The 16308-nt window shown below is 68.3% G+C and overlaps 1 protein-coding gene across 1 annotated transcript; it reads left to right on the top strand.

Moving 5' to 3' along the window:
- The first annotated feature begins 2014 nt into the window (after positions 1–2014).
- On the top strand, positions 2015–14892 carry PFAS (phosphoribosylformylglycinamidine synthase). The gene is made up of 7 exons (XM_063321658.1): positions 2015–2093; positions 3950–4106; positions 5257–5318; positions 7579–7740; positions 10294–10408; positions 12683–12814; positions 14654–14892. The coding sequence occupies exons 2-7, from the start codon at positions 4010–4012 to the stop codon at positions 14887–14889; spliced, it is 804 nt and encodes a 267-aa protein (XP_063177728.1). The 5' UTR covers positions 2015–2093; positions 3950–4009; the 3' UTR covers positions 14890–14892.
- Positions 14893–16308: the final 1416 nt, after the last annotated feature.

Genomic DNA, 16308 nt, shown 5'->3' with positions numbered 1-16308 from the left:
CCCTCAAGGTGACACCCAAAGATCTCCATGGCCTTGGGGACCCCTGGGGACCCTGTAGGTGCCACCCAAAGTTCTCCAGACCCTTGGGGACCCTCGGGGTCACTCTATGGCCTTGGGGACCCTCAAGGTGACACCCAAAGATCTCCAGACACTTAGAGCCCCTCAGGGACACCCTATGGCTTTGGGGACCCTTGGGGACCCTCTAGGTGCCACCCAAAGTCCTCCAGACCCTTGGGGACCCTTGGGGACACCCAAAGCTCTCCAGACCCTTGGGGACACCCTACGGCCTTGGGGGACCCTCTAGGTGACACCCAAAGTTCTCCAGACCCTTAGAGCCCCTTAGGGACACCCTACGGCCTTGGGGACCCTTGGGGACCCTCCAGGTGCCACCCAAAGTTCTCCAGACCCTTGGGGACACCCTACGGCCTTGGGGACCCTCAAGGTGACACCCAAAGTTCTCCAGACCCCTAGAGACCCTTAGGGACCCCCTGCGGCCTTGGGACCCTTGGGGACCCTCAAGGTGCCACCCAAAGTCCTCCAGAACCTTAGAGCCCCTTGGGGACACCCTATGGCCTTGGGACCCTCAAGGTGACACCCAAAGTTCTCCATGGCCTTGGGGACCCTTAGGGACACCCTACGGCCTTGGGGACCCTCTAGGTGCCACCCAAAGACCTCCATGGCCTTGGGGACCCTTGGGGACACCCAAAGTTCTCCAGACCCTTGGGGACCCCCTACGGCCTTGGGGACTTTTGGGGACCCTGGAGGCGTCCCCCCTCCCCCGAAGCCCTGCGACGCCCTTGGGGGCCAAGGCCCCGGGGGGGGGGCGGGGCGGGGCGGTGTCCCCGGCCGTGGGGCAGGAGGTGACGCCGCCGTGGGGCGGCCCCCCAGGTTTCGCCCGTTCCTTCGGGCAGGTGCTGCCGGGGGGGCAGCGGCGGGAGTGGATCAAACCCATCATGTTCAGCGGCGGCATCGGGGCCATCGAGGACCAGCACGTCCGCAAGGAGCCCCCCGAGCCCGGTCCGCACCCCCCCGCCGCGACCCACAAGTACCCCCCCCCCACCTCCCCGCGACCCACAAGTCCCCCCGCGACCCCCAAATCCTGCCCAGAACCCCCCAAATCCTCTCGGGATCCCCCAAACCGTCCTTGGGACCCCCAAGCCCTGCCATGGGACCCCAACCTCCCCCTCCCCGGGACCCCCAAGTCACCCTCCGTGACCCACAAGTCACCTCTGGACCCCTAAGTCTCCCCCGGGACCCACAACTCCCCATGGGACCCCCAAATTCCCCCCAGGACCCCCAAATTCTCTCGGGATCCCCCAAACCGTCCTTGGGACCCCCAAGCCCTCCATGGGACCCCCAACCTCCCCCCCCGGGACCCCAAGTCACCTGTGACCCCCAAGTGCCCCCCCCCATGACCCCCAAATACTCCCACAAGGCTGTCAAATCCCCCCCCAACCCCCCTCTGACCCCCCCAAATTCCCCCCCAGGCCCCCAAATTGCCCCCCAACCCCCCCCCTTCACCCTTGGGACCCCCAAATTCCCCCCCCAGACCCCCCCAAAACCCCCCTGACCCCCCCAAATCGCCCCCCACACCCCCAAACTGCCCCCACACCCCCAAATTGCCCCCCCGACACCCCCAAATTCCCCCCAACCCCCCCAACACCCCCAAATCCCCCCCCGAATGACCCCCCAACCCCCCAACACCCCCAAACCCCCCTGACCCCCCCAAATCCCCCCCCACCCCCCCAAACTGCCCCCCACACCCCCCTCTGACACCCCCAAATTCCCCCCCAACACCCCCAAATCCCCCCCCACCCCCCGAATGACCCCCCCCAACCCCCCCGCCGACACCCCCCAACCCCCCCCGACCCCCCCAAATCCCCCCCCCCAACCCCCCCCATCACCCTTTGGACGCCCAAATCTCCCCCTCCCCCGTCACCCTTGGGCCCCCGAGCCCCCCCCCGTTTCCCATGGTGGGGGTTCGGGGGGGTCTCACCCCTGTGTCCCCCCCCCTCCAGGGATGCTGGTGGTGAAGGTGGGGGGCCCCGTGTACCGCATCGGCGTCGGGGGGGGGGGCCGCCTCCTCCATCCAGGTAAAGGGGGGGGGGGTTGGGGGTGTCGGGGGGGTTGGGGAGGGATTTGGGGGTCCCAGAGGTGATGGGGGGGGGATTTGGGGGTGCCAGAGGTGGGGGGGGGCGATATGGGGGTTTCTGGGGGGGTCTGGGGGGGGTATTGGGGTCCCAAGGGTGAGGGGGGGGATTTGGGGGTTGCCAGAGGTGTGGGGGGGCGATATGGGGGTTTCTGGGGGGGTCTGGGGGGGGATTTGGGGGTCCCAGAGGTGATGGGGGGGGGATTTGGGGGTCCCAGAGGTGGGGGGGGGCGATATGGGGGGGTCTGGGGGGGGAATTGGGGGTCCCAAGGGTGAGGGGGGGGGATTTGGGGGTCCCAGAGGTGGGGGGGGGCGATATGGGGGGGGTCTGGGGGGGGATTTGGGGTCTCAAGGGTGAGGGGGGGGGATTTGGGGGTCCCAGAGGTGGGGGGGGGGCGATATGGGGGGGTCTGGGGGGGATTTGGGGGTCCCAAGGGTGAGGGGGGGGGGATTTCGGGGTCCCAGAGGTGGGGGGGGGCGATATGGGGGTATCTGGGGGGGGATTTGGGGTCTCAAGGGTGAGGGGGGGGATTTGGGGGTCCCAGAGGTGGGGGGGGCGATATGGGGGGGTCTGGGGGGGGGATTTGGGGGTCCCAGAGGTGATGGGGGGGGGATTTGGGGGTCCCAGAGGTGGGGGGGGGGGCGATATGGGGGTTTCTGGGGGGGTTGGGGGGGTCATTTGGGGGGGGGAGGGGGGGATTTAGGGGGGTCCCAAAGGTGATGGGGGGAGGGGAATTTGGGGGGGGCGTGTGTGGGAGGGTGTCCCCACTGTGGTGTGTGTCCCCCCCCAGTGTTCCCCCAATGTCCCCAATGTCCCCAATGTCCCCAATGTCCCCCAATGTCCCCAATGTCCCCCAGTGTCCCCAATGTCCCCCATGTCTCCCATGTCCCCCATGTCCCCAATGTCCCCCAATGTCCCCCATGTCCCCACGTCCCCACGTCCCCAATGTTGCCATGTCCCCAATATCCCCAATGTCCCCAATGTCCCCAAATGTCCCCAATGTTCCCAATATACCCAATGTCCCCAATGTCCCCAAATGTCCCCAATGTTCCCAATATCCCCAATGTCCCCAATGTCCCCAAATGTCCCCAATGTCCCAAATGTCCCCAATGTCCCCAACGTCCCCAATGTCCCCCATGTCCCCCAATGTCCCCAATGTCCCCAATGTCCCCAACGTCCCCAATGTCCCCCATGTCCCCCAATATCCCCAATGTCCCCAATGTCCCCAATGTCCCCAGTGTCCCCAGTGTCCCCAATGTCCCCAATATCCCAAATATCCCCAATGTCCCCAATGTCCCCAATGTCCCCCATGTCCCCAATGTCCCCAATATCCCCAATGTCCCCAGTGTCCCCAGTGTCCCCCATGTCCCCCATGTCCCCAATGTCCCCAATGTTCCCCATGTCCCCAATGTCCCCAATATCCCCAATGTCCCCAGTGTCCCCCATGTCTCCAATGTCCCCAATGTCCCCCACGTCCCCAGTGTCCCCAGTGTCCCCCATGTCCCCAATGTCCCCAACGTCCCCCAATTTCCCCAATATCCCCCATGTCCCCCATGTCCCCCAATGTCCCCAATGTCCCCAATGTCCCCAATGACCCCCATGTCCCCCATGTCCCCAATGTCCCCAATGTCCCCAATATCCCCAATGTCCCAAATGTCCCCCATGTCCCCCATGTCCCCAATGTCCCCCATGTCCCCCATGTCCCCAATGTCCCCAATGTCCCCAGTGTCCCCAATGTCCCCAGTGTCCCCCATGTCCCCCATGTCCCCCAACGTCCCCCATGTCCCCAATGTCCCCAGGTGCAGGGGGACAACGCGGAGGAGCGGACGCGGGGGCGGTGCAGCGGGGGGGACCCCGAGATGGAGCAGAAGCTGAACCGGCTGCTGCGGGGGTGCGTCGAGAGCGGGGGGGGGAACCCCATCGCCAGCATCCACGACCAGGGCGCCGGCGGCAACGGTAACGGGGGGACACCTGGGGACACCTGGGGACACCTGGGGACGGGGGGGACGGGGGGGGACAGGGGGGCGATGACAACCCCGTCACCAGCATCGGCGACTGGGGCGCCGGTGGGAACGGTAGCAGGGGGGCGCAGGGGGACATTTGGGGACATGGGGGACATTGGGGACATTGGGGATATTGGGGACGTTGGGGAAATTGGGGATGTTGGGGACATTGGGGACATGGGGGACATTGGGGGACATGGGGGGACGTTGGGGACATTGGAGACATGGGGGACATTGGGGACATTGGGGACATTGGGGATATTGGGAACATTGGGGACATTGGGGACATTGGGGACATTTCGGGACATGGGGGACATTGGGGAAATTGGGGACATGGGGGACATTGGGGACGTGGGGATGTGGGGACATGGGGGACATTGGGGAAATTTGGGACATGGGGGACATTGGGGATGTGGGGACATGGGGGACATGGGGGACATTGGGACGTGGGGATGTGGGGACATGCGGGACATTGGGGAAATTGGGGACATGGGGGGACGTTGGGGATATTGGGGACATTGGGGACATGGGGACATGGGGGATATTGGGACATGGGGGACATGGGGGACGTTGGGGACATTGGGGACATGGGGGACATTGGGGGACATTGGGGGACATGGGGGACATGGGGGGACATTGGGGACATTGGGGATATTGGGGACATTGGGGGACATGGGGGACATTGGGGACATGGGGGACATTGGGGAAATTTGGGACATGGGGGGATGTTGGGGGCATGGGGGACATTGGGACATTGGGGGACATTTAGGGACATGGGGGACATTGGGGGACATTTGGGGACATTGGGACATGGGGACATTGGGGGACATTTGGGGACATTGGGGAACATTGGGGACATGGGGGACATTGGGGACATTGGGGGACATGGAGGATATTGGGGACATTGGGGACATGGGGGGACATGGGGGACGTTGGGACATTGGGGACATTGGGGGACATGGGGGACATTGGGGGACATGGGGGGACATTTGGGGACATTGGGGACATTGGGGACACTGGGGGGCCACTGTGGGGACCGCGGGGGCCGTGGGGGGGACGCGGGGGGGTGTCCCCACGGTCCCCGTGTCCCCCCCCCCCCCCAGGGAACGTGCTGAAGGAGCTGAGCGAGCCGGCGGGGGCCGTCATCTACGCCAGCCGCTTCCAGGTGACCCCCCCGGGACCCCCCCCAGGGACACCCCCCCCCAGGGACACCCCCCCCCCAGGGACCCCCCCCCCACCCATGGGACTCCCCCCCCTTCCCAGGGGACACCCCCCCCCGGGACATCCCCCCCAGCGACACCCCCCCCCAGGGACACCCCCCCCCATGGGACACCCCCCCCCCCCTTCCCTGGGGACACCCCCCCCCAGGGACACCCCGACCTATGGGACACCCCCCCCACCCACGGGACCCCCCCCACCCATGGGACCCCCTCCCAATGGGACCCCCCCACCCAGCGACCCCCCACCCAGGGACCCCCAGTGCCCCCCCCGCTGCCCCCTGGTGCTCCCTGTCCCCTCGGTGCCACTTGTCCCCCCCGCTGTCCCCCGTCCCCTTGTGCCCCCCCATTCCCCTGGTGCCCCCCGTCCCCACGGCGTCCCCCAATGCCCCCCCCCCCCCCGTCCCCCCGGTGTCCCCCTGGTGTCCCCCGTCCCCTTGTGCCCCCCCATTCCCCTGGTGCCCCCTGTCCCCTCGGTGTCCCCTTGTGCCCCCCCTCCCTGCGGTGTCCCCTGGTGCCCCCCGTCCCCTTGTGCCCCCCCATCCCCTTGGTGCCCCCCGTCCCCATGGCGTCCCCTGTCCCCGCGGTGTCCCCTTGTCCCCCCGTCCCCCCGATGCCCCCCGTCCCCTCGTGCCCCCTGTCCCCATGGTGTCCCCCCGATGCCCCCTGTCCCCATGGTGTCCCCTTGTGCCCCCACATCCCCTTGGTGCCCCCCATCCCCATGGCGTCCCCTGTCCCCGCGGTGTCCCCTTGTCCCCCCGTCCCCCCGATGCCCCCCGTCCCCTCGTGCCCCCTGTCCCCATGGTGTCCCCCCGATGCCCCCTGTCCCCATGGTGTCCCCTTGTGCCCCCACATCCCCTTGGTGCCCCCCATCCCCATGGCGTCCCCTGTCCCCGCGGTGTCCCCTTGTCCCCCCGATGCCCCCTGTCCCCTTGTGCCCCCCGTCCCCGCAGTGTCCCCCACTGCCCCCCGTCCCTGCGGTGTCCCCTGGTGCCCCCCGTCCCCTTGTGCCCCCCGTCCCCATGGTGTCCCCGCAAAGACCCCTGTCCCCGCGGTGTCCCCCACTGCCCCCTTGTGCCCCCCGTCCCTGCGGTGTCCCCCAGTCCCCCTGCTGCCCCCCCATCCCCTTGTGCCCCCCCGTCCCCCTGGTGTCCCCTTGTGCCCCTGTCCCCACGGTGTCCCCGGTGCCCCCCATCCCCGCGGTGTCCCCTTGTGCCCCCCGTCCCCGCAGTGTCCCCCGCTGCCCCCCATCCCCTCAGTGTCCCCTTGTGCCCCTCGTCCCCCTGGTGTCCCCTTGTGCCCCCCGTCCCCTTGTGCCCCCCCATCCCCCTGGTGTCCCCTTGTGCCCCCCGTCCCCACAGTGTCCCTGGTGCCCCCCGTCCCCGCGGTGTCCCCTTGTGCCCCCCCTCCCCGCGGTGTCCCCTGGTGCCCCCCGTCCCCTTGTGCCCCCCCGTCCCCTTGTGCCCCCCCTCCCTGTGGCGTCCCCCACTGCCCCCCATCCCCACGGTGTCCCCTTGTGCCCCCCGTCCCCTTGTGCCCCCTGTCCCCATGGTGTCCCCGCAAAGACCCCTGTCCCTGCCGTGTCCCCCGCTGCCCCCTGCCCCCTTGTGCCCCCCGTCCCTGTGGTGTCCCCCAGTCCCCCTGCTGCCCCCCCGTCCCCTTGTGCCCCCCCGTCCCCCTGGTGTCCCCTTGTGCCCCCCATCCCCACGGTGTCCCCAGTGCCCCCCATCCCCGCGGTGTCCCCTTGTGCCCCCCGTCCCCTTGTGCCCCCTGTCCCCATGGTGTCCCCTGGTGCCCCCTGTCCCCTTGTGCCCCCCCGTCCCCTGGTGCCCCCCGTCCCCGTGGTGTCCCCCGCTGCCCCCCGTCCCTGTGGTGTCCCCTTGTGCCCCCCGTCCCCTTGTGCCCCCCCTCCCCGCGGCATCCCCCGCTGCCCCCCATCCCCTCAGTGTCCCCTTGTGCCCCTCATCCCCCTGGTGTCCCCTTGTGCCCCCCCGTCCCCACAGTGTCCCCGGTGCCCCCCGTCCCCGCGGTGTCCCCTGGTGCCCCCCGTCCCCTTGTGCTCCCCGTCCCCATGGTGTCCCCTGGTGCCCCCCGTCCCCTGGTGCCCCCCATCCCCTCGGTATCCCCTGGTGCCCCCCGTCCCCGTGGCGTCCCCCGCTGCCCCCCGTCCCCGCGGCGCGCCCCCGGTGGTGACGCGGGGGGTGGCAGCGGGGTGACCCCACGCTGAGCGTGCTGGAGCTGTGGGGCGCCGAGTACCAGGAGTCCAACGCGCTGCTGGCGCGGCCGGCGGGGCTGGGGCTGCTGCGGCGCCTGGCGGCCCGCGAGCGCTGCCCCCTCAGCGTGGTGGGGACCATCACCGGCGACGGCAGGGTGAGGGGGCGGGGGGCAGCGTGGGGACGGGGGGCCTGGGGCGGGAGGGGCACGGGGGACACCGTGGGGACGTGGGACGGGGGAGTGGAGGGACGTGGGAGACACCATGGGGACGTGGGGATGGAGGGATGTGGGGGACACCATGGGGACGTGGGACATGGGGGACACCATGGGGACGTGGGACATGGGGGTGGAGGGACACCATGGGGACGTGGGATGTGGGGGACACCATGGGGACATGGGGATGGAGGGATGTGGGGGACACCATGGGGACGTGGGACGTGGGGGACACCATGGGGACGTGGGGGTGGAGGGACGTGGGGGACACCATGGGGACGTGGGATGTGGGGGTGGAGGGACACGTGGGACACCATGGGACGTGGGGATGGAGGGATGTGGGGGACACCACAGGGATATGGGACGTGGGGGTGGAGGGACACCATGGGGATGTGGAACGTGGGGGACACCATGGGGACATGGGACACGGGGACACCATGGGGACGTGGGGATGGAGGGATGTGGGGGACACCATGGGGACGTGGGACATGGGGGTGGAGGGACACCATGGGGACGTGGGACGTGGGACATGGGGGACACCATGGGGATGTGGGGATGGAGGGATGTGGGGGACACCATGGGGATGTGGGACATGGGGGACACCATGGGGACGTGGGACATGGGGGTGGAGGGACATGGGAGACACCATGGGGACGTGGGACGTGGGGGACACCATGGGGACGTGGGGATGGAGGGATGTGGGGGACACCATGGGGATGTGGGACACGTGGGACACCATGGGGACGTGGGGATGGAGGGATGTGGGGGACACCACGGGGACGTGGGGGTGGAGGGATGTGGGGGACACTATGGGGACGTGGGACACGGGGGACACCATGGGGACGTGGGACGTGGGACGTGGGGGTGGAGGGACACATGGGACACCATGGGGATGTGGGGATGGAGGGATGTGGGGGACACCACGGGGACGTGGGACATGGGGGTGGAGGGACACCATGGGGACGTGGGACGTGGGGGACACCATGGGGACATGGGGATGGAGGGATGTGGGGGACACCATGAGGACGTGGGACATGGGGGTGGAGGGACACCATGTGGGGACGTGGGACATGGGGGACACCATGGGGACGTGGGGATGGAGGGATGTGGGGGACACCATGAGGACGTGGGACATGGGGGTGGAGGGACACCATGTGGGGACGTGGGACGTGGGGGACACCATGGGGACGTGGGGATGGAGGGATGTGGGGGACACCATGGGGACGTGGGACATGGGGGTGGAGGGACACCATGGGGACGTGGGACATTGGGGACACCATGGGGACGTGGGGATGGAGGGATGTGGGGGACACCATGGGGATGTGGGACATGGGGGACACCATGGGGACGTGGGATGTGGGGGTGGAGGGACATGTGGGACACCATGGGGACGTGGGGATGGAGGGATGTGGGGGACACCACGGGGACGTGGGGGTGGAGGGATGTGGGGGACACTATGGGGACGTGGGACACGGGGGTGGAGGGATGTGGGAGACACCATGGGGACGTGGAACGTGGGGGTGGAGGGACATGGGGGACACCATGGGGACATGGGACGTGGGGGACACCATGGGGACGTGGGGATGGAGGGATGTGGGGGACACCATGGGGACGTGGGACGTGGGGGTGGAGGGACATCCATGGGGACACGGGAGATGGGGACATGGGGGACACCGTGGGGACATGGGGATGGAGGGACGTGGGGGACACCATGGGGACGTGGGATATGGGGGACACCATGGGGATGTGGGGATGGAGGGACGTTGGGGACACCATGGGGACATGGGAGATGGGGACATGGGGGACACCATGGGGGACACCATGGGGACATGGGAGATGGGGACATGGGGGACACCATGGGGGACACCATGGGGACACGGGAGGTAGGGATGTGGGACGTGGGGGACACCGTGGGGCTGTGGGACGTGGGGACATGGGGGACACCATGGGGACATGGGACGTGAGGGTGGAGAGACGTTGGGGACACCATGGGGACGTGGGAGGTGGGAGACACCGTGGGGATGTGGGATGTGGGGCCGTGGGGAGGTGGGGCCATGGGACATGGGGTTGGGGGACGTGGGGGACACCAGGGGGACGTGGGACGTGGGGGTGGAGGGACGTGGGGGACACCATGGGGACGTGGGGCATGAGGAGATGGGGGACACCATGGGGACCTGGGCCATGGGGCCATGGGGCGGTGGGGACGTGGGATGTGGGGCCGGGGGGGGACGTTGGGGACACTGTGGGGCCGTGGGATGTGGGGCCATGGGGCGGTGGGGACATGGGACATGGGGGACACCATGGGGACGTGGGGGACACCATGGGGCCATGGGGCGACGTGGGGCTGGGACACAGGAAGCTGGAAGCACCTGGGGGGACATCGAGGACCATGGCGGGGGCGGGGGGGGGGGTCCTTTGGGATCCCTGGGGATGGGGAAGGCTGCTGGGGGGTGCTTGGGGGGTGCCCCACACCTTCTGACCCCCCCTGCCCCACAGATCGTGCTGGTGGACGACCTGGAGGCGCCGGTGCCCGAGGGGGGGGTCCCACGAGGGGCTCCCCACCCCCGTCAACCTGGAGCTGGAGTGGGTGCTGGGCAAGATGCCCCGCAAGGTGAGGGGGGGGCTGGGGGGCGGGGGGGGGGGCGGGGGGGGGGACGGACACCCCCCCACGTGGGGGGCTGGGAGTTGAGGGACACGCCTGGTGACCACCTCCCCCCCAAGACCCAGTAGGGATCTCCCAGTTGGGCGCTGGGGGGCACCCAACGGGGATGGAGAACGCCACGATGGGGGGGGACACCCAACGGGGACCTCCCAGTTGGGACTGGGGACCTCCCAGTTGACATTGGGACTTCCCAGTTGGTGAATGGGGACCTCCATGATGATGGGGGGCACCTACGGGGACCTCCCAGTTGACATTGGGACCTCCCAGTTGGGGATGGGGCCACCCCATGGGGATGGGACCACCATGATGGTGGCAACCACCCAATGGGGACCTCCCAGTTGGGACTGGGGACCTCCCAGTTGACATTGGGACCTCCCAGTTGGGAATGGGGACCTCCAGTGGGGCTGGGACCTCCGTGATGATGGGGGGCACCCGATGGGGACCTCCCAGTTGGGACTGGGGACCTCCCAGTTGACATTGGGACCTCCCAGTTGGGGATGGGAACACCCAACGGGGCTGGGGATCTCCATGATGGTGGCGACCACCCAATGGGGACCTCCCAGTTGGGGGTGGGGCCACCCAACGGGGCTGGGACCTCCATGGTGATGGGGGGCACCCAGTGGGGACCTCCCAGCTGGGACTGGGGACCTCCCAGTTGGGCATTGGGACCTCCCAGTTGGGAATGGGGACTGGGGACCTCCATGATGATGGGGGGCACCAACGGGGACCTCCCAGTTGACATTGGGACCTCCCAGTTGGGGATGGGGCCACCCCATGGGGCTGGGACCACCATGATGGTGGAGACCACCCAATGGGGACCTCCCAGTTGGGGATGGAGCCACCCATTGGGGATGGGACCTCCGTGATGGTGGTGACCACTCAATGGGGACGTCCCAGTTGGGACTGGGGACCTCCCAGTTGACATTGGGACGTCCCAGTTGGGAATGGGGACACCCAATGGGGCTGGGACCTCCATGACCATGGAGACCACCCAATGGGGACCTCCCAGTTGGGACTGGGGACCTCCCAGCTGGGGATGGAGCCACCCGTTGGGGATGGGACCTCCGTGATGGTGGTGACCACTCAATGGGGACCTCCCAGTTGGGACTGGGGACCTCCCAGTTGGGGATGGAGCCACCCAACGGGGCTGGGGACCTCCATGATGATGGGGGGCACCCAATGGGGACCTCCCAGCTGGGACTGGGGACCTCCCAGTTGGGCATTGGGACCTCCCAGTTGACATTGGGACCTCCCAGTTGGGAATGGGGACACCCAATGGGGCTGGGACCTCCATGATGGTGGCAACCACCCAATGGGGACCTCCCAGTTGGGACTGGGGACCTCCCAGTTGACATTGGGACCTCCCAGTTGGGGATGGGGACACCCAATGGGGCTGGGACCACCATGATGGTGGAGACCACCCAATGGGGACCTCCCAGTTGGGGATGGAGCCACCCAACAGGGCTGGGGACCTCCATGATGGTGGAGACCACCCAATGGGGACCTCCCAGTTGGGACTGGGGACCTCCCAGTTGGGAATGGGGACACCCAATGGGGCTGGGACCTCCATGATGGTGGCGACCACCCAATGGGGACCTCCCAGTTGGGACTGGGGACCTCCCAGTTGACATTGGGACCTCCCAGTTGGGAATGGGGACCTCCATGATGATGGGGGGCACCCAATGGGGACCTCCCAGTTGGGGATGGAGCCACCCAACGGGGCTGGGGATCTCCATGATGGTGGCGACCACCCAATGGGGACCTCCCAGTTGGGACTGGGAACCTCCCAGTTGGGAATGGGGCCACCCAACGGGGCTGGGGACCTCCATGATGGTGGCGACCACCCAATGGGGACCTCCCAGTTGACACTGGGACCTCCCAGTTGGGAATGGGGCCACCCAATGGGGCTGGGACCTCCATGATGGTGGCAACCACCCAACGGGGACCTCCCAGTTGGGACTGGGGACCTCCCAGTTGGGGATGGGGCCACCCAACGGGGCTGGGACCTCCATGATGGTGGCAACCACCCAACGGGGACCTCCCAGTTGGGACTGGGGACCTCCCAGTTGGGGATGGGGCCACCCAACGGGGCTGGGACCTCCATGATGGTGGCAACCACCCAACGGGGACCTCCCAGTTGGGACTGGGGACCTCCCAGTTGGGGATGGGGCCACCCAATGGGGCTGGGGACCTCCGTGACCCCCCCGTGTGTGTCCCCCCCAGGAGTTCGCGCTGCAGCGGGTGCCCCCCACCCTGCGCCCCCTGGAGCTGCCCCCGGGGCTGTCGGTGCGGCAGGCGCTGGAGCGGGTGCTGCGGCTCCCGGCCGTGGCCAGCAAACGCTACCTCACCAACAAGGTGACACCGCCACCCGTCACCCCCGTCACCTCCTGTCACCCCCGTCACCCCCTGTCACCCCCTGTCACCCCATCTCCCCCTGTTACCCCGTGTCACCCCCTGTCACCTCCTGTCACCCCCCGTCACCCCTGTCACCCCTGTCACCTCCTGTCACCCTGCGTCACCGTGTGTCACCCCTGTCACCCCCTGTCACCTCCTGTCACCCCTGTCACCTCCTGTCACCTCCTGTCACCTCCTGTCACCCTGTGTCACTCCCTGTCACCCCCGTCACCCCGTCACCCCCTGTCACCCCCCCCATCACCGTGTGTCACCCCTGTCACCTCCTGTCACCCCCCGTCACCCCCCGTCACCCCCGTCACCTCCTGTCCCCCTGTGTCACCCCATCTCCCCCTGTTACCCCGTGTCACCCCCTGTCATCCCCTGTCACCTCCTGTCACCCCTGTCACCCCTGTCACCCCTGTCACCTCCTGTCACTCTGCGTCACCGTGTGTCACCCCTGTCACCCCGTGTCACCCCCCGTCACCCTCTGTCACCTCCTGTCACCCCTGTCACCCCCTGTCACCCCCTGTCACCCCTGTCACCTCCTGTCACCCCGTCACCCCTGTCACCCCGTCACCCCCGTCACCTCCTGTCACCCCCTGTCACCCCTGTCACCCCCGTCACCCCTGTCACCTCCTGTCACCTCCTGTCACCCTGTGTCACTCCCTGTCACCCCCGTCACCCCGTCACCCCCTGTCACCCCCCATCACCGTGTGTCACCCCTGTCACCTCCTGTCACCCCCCGTCACCCCCCGTCACCCCCGTCACCTCCTGTCCCCCTGTGTCACCCCATCTCCCCGTTACCCCCTGTCACCTCCTGTCACCCCGTGTCACCCCGTGTCCCCCTGTCACATCATATCCCCTCGTGTCCCCTCATGTCACCTCCTGTCCCCCCCGTGGCCACCGTCCCCTCCATGTCCCCAACTTACTGGTGGCCACCGTTTCCTCCTTGTCCCCAACCTGCTGGTGGCCACCATCCCCTCCAAGTCCCCAACCCACTTGGTGGCCACCGTCCCTTCCATGTCCCCAGCTTACTGGTGGCCACTGTTTCCTCCATGTCCCCAACCCGCTGGTGGCCACCGTCCCCTCCATGTCCCCAACTTACTGGTGGCCACCGTTTCCTCCATCTCCCCAACCCGCTTGGTGGCCACCATCCCCTCCATCTCCCCAACCTACTTGGTGGCCCCCAGTCCCCTCCATGTCCCCAACCTGCTGGTGGCCACCATCCCCTCCAAGTCCCCAACCCACTTGGTGGCCACCGTCCCCTCCATGTCCGCAACTTACTGGTGGCCACTGTTTCCTCCATCTCCCCAACCCGCTGGTGGCCACCGTCCCCTCCATCTCCCCAACCTACTTGGTGGCCACCAATCCCCTCCACTGTTTCCTCCAAGTCCCCAACCCACTGGTGGCCACTGTCCCCTCCATGTCCCCAACCTGCTGGTGGCCACCATCCCCTCCAAGTCCCCAACCCACTTGGTGGCCACCGTCCCCTCCATGTCCCCAACTTACTGGTGGCCACCGTTTCCTCCATCTCCCCAACCCACTTGGTGGCCACCGTCCCTTCCATGTCCCCAACTTACTGGTGGCCACCGTTTCCTCCTTGTTCCCAACCTGCTGGTGGCCACCGTCCCCTCCATCTCCCCAACCTACTTGGTGGCCACCAATCCCCTCCAAGTCCCCAACCCACTCGGTGGCCATGTCCCCCCCCTCTCCTCCCCCCAAACCCATCCCCGTGGCCACCCCCCCACCATCCCCGTGGCCACCCCTGACTCCTCTCTCTCCCCCCCCGCCCCGGGGCAGGTGGACCGCTCGGTGACGGGGCTGGTGGCCCAGCAGCAGTGCGTGGGCCCCCTGCACACGCCGCTGGCCGACGTGGCCGTGGTGGCCCTGTCCCACTTCGACACGGTGGGGGGCGGCCACCGCGCTGGGGGAGCAGCCCATCAAGGGCCTCTTGGACCCGGCGGCCGGCGCCCGGCTGGCCCTGGCCGAGGCCCTCACCAACCTCGTCTTCGCCCGCGTCACCGACCTCCGGGTGAGTCCGGCGCGGCCACGGGGTGGCTACGGGAGCGGGGACGTGGCTACGGGGGGGGACACGCCATGGGGGGGGACGCCACCCAGCACGGCTTGGCCACGGGGTGGCTACGGGAGCGGGGACGTGGCTACGGGGAGGGACACGCCATGGGGGACACGCCACCACCACGGTGTAGCCACAGGGTGGCTACAGGAGCGGGGACGTGGCTACGGGGGGCACACGCCATGGGGGCCACGTCACCAGCACGGCTTGGCTATGGGGTGGCTACAGGAGCGGGGACGTGGCTACGGGGAGGACATGCCATGGGGGACACGCCACCAGCACGGTGTAGCCACAGGGTGGCTACGGGAGCGGGGACATGGCTACGAGAGGGACATGCCATGGGGGACACGCCACCACCACGGTGTAGCCACGGGGTGGCTACGGGAGCGGGGATGTGGCTACGGGGGGGACACACCATGGGGGACATGCCACTACCACGGCTTGGCCACAGGGTGGCTACGGGAGCGGGGATGTGGCTACGGGGAGGGTCAGGCCATGGGGGGGACGCCACCACCACGGCTTGGCCATGGGGTGGCTACGGGAGCGGGGATGTGGCTACGGGGGGGACACGCCATGGGGACACGCCACCACCACGGTGTAGCCACGGGGTGGCTACGGGAGCGGGGACGTGGCTACAAGAGGGACACGCCATGGGGGACACGCCACCAGCACGGCTTGGCCACAGGGTGGCTACCAGAGCAATGACGTGGTGGTGATGTGGCTACTTGATGGCCATGCCATGGGGGACACGCCACCACCATGGGGTGGCCACGGGAGCGGGGACATGGCTACGGGGAGGGACACGCCATGGGGACACGCCGCCAGCACGGCATGGCCACAGGGTGGCTACCAGAGCAATGACGTGGTGGTGACGTGGCTACGGGGTGGCCACGCCATAGGGACATGCCCACCACCATGGCATGGCCACAGGGTGGCTACGGGAGCAGGGACATGGCTACGGGGGGGGACACGCCATGGGGGGCCACGCCACCAGCACGGCATGGCCACGGGGTGGCTACCAGAGCAGTGACATTGTCATGATGTGGCTACTTGATGGCCACCCCATGGGGGACACGCCACCACCACGGGGTGGCCACGGGATGGCCAAGGGTGGCCACTATGGCACGGCCACGGCATGGCCGAGGGTGACCACCACGGCGTGGCCACGGAGCGGCCAAGAAGGGCCACCACGGCCCCCAGCTCCGGGCCGTGGGGCCAACGGGGTGCAGGCCGTGGCCACCGGGGGGCCCGTGGCATTGTCACCCCAGGGCCGCGGGGGGGCCACCGAAGCCACCTCCTGGTGGCCACCTGGGCCGGGCCGTGGGGCGGGCGGGGCCGGGAGGGTCGGGGGCAACCAGGGGACGATGGCGGGGGAGGGGCA

This window comes from Chroicocephalus ridibundus, unplaced genomic scaffold (assembly GCF_963924245.1).
Source record: "Chroicocephalus ridibundus unplaced genomic scaffold, bChrRid1.1 SCAFFOLD_745, whole genome shotgun sequence".
NCBI lineage: Eukaryota > Metazoa > Chordata > Aves > Charadriiformes > Laridae > Chroicocephalus > Chroicocephalus ridibundus.
Note: the sequence above shows the minus strand (reverse complement) of the source record. Positions and strands in the feature narration are given on the sequence as shown.

Excerpts from the sequence above, each read along its gene's own strand:
- PFAS (XM_063321658.1), top strand. The coding sequence starts at position 4,010 with ATGGAGCAGAAGCTGAACCGGCTGCTGCGGGGGTGCGTCGAGAGCGGG. Across the intron at positions 7,741-10,293 it reads CCATCACCGGCGACGGCAGG|ATCGTGCTGGTGGACGACCT; the intron begins GTGAGGGGGCGG and ends CCTGCCCCACAG. Across the intron at positions 12,815-14,653 it reads AACGCTACCTCACCAACAAG|GTGGACCGCTCGGTGACGGG; the intron begins GTGACACCGCCA and ends GCCCCGGGGCAG.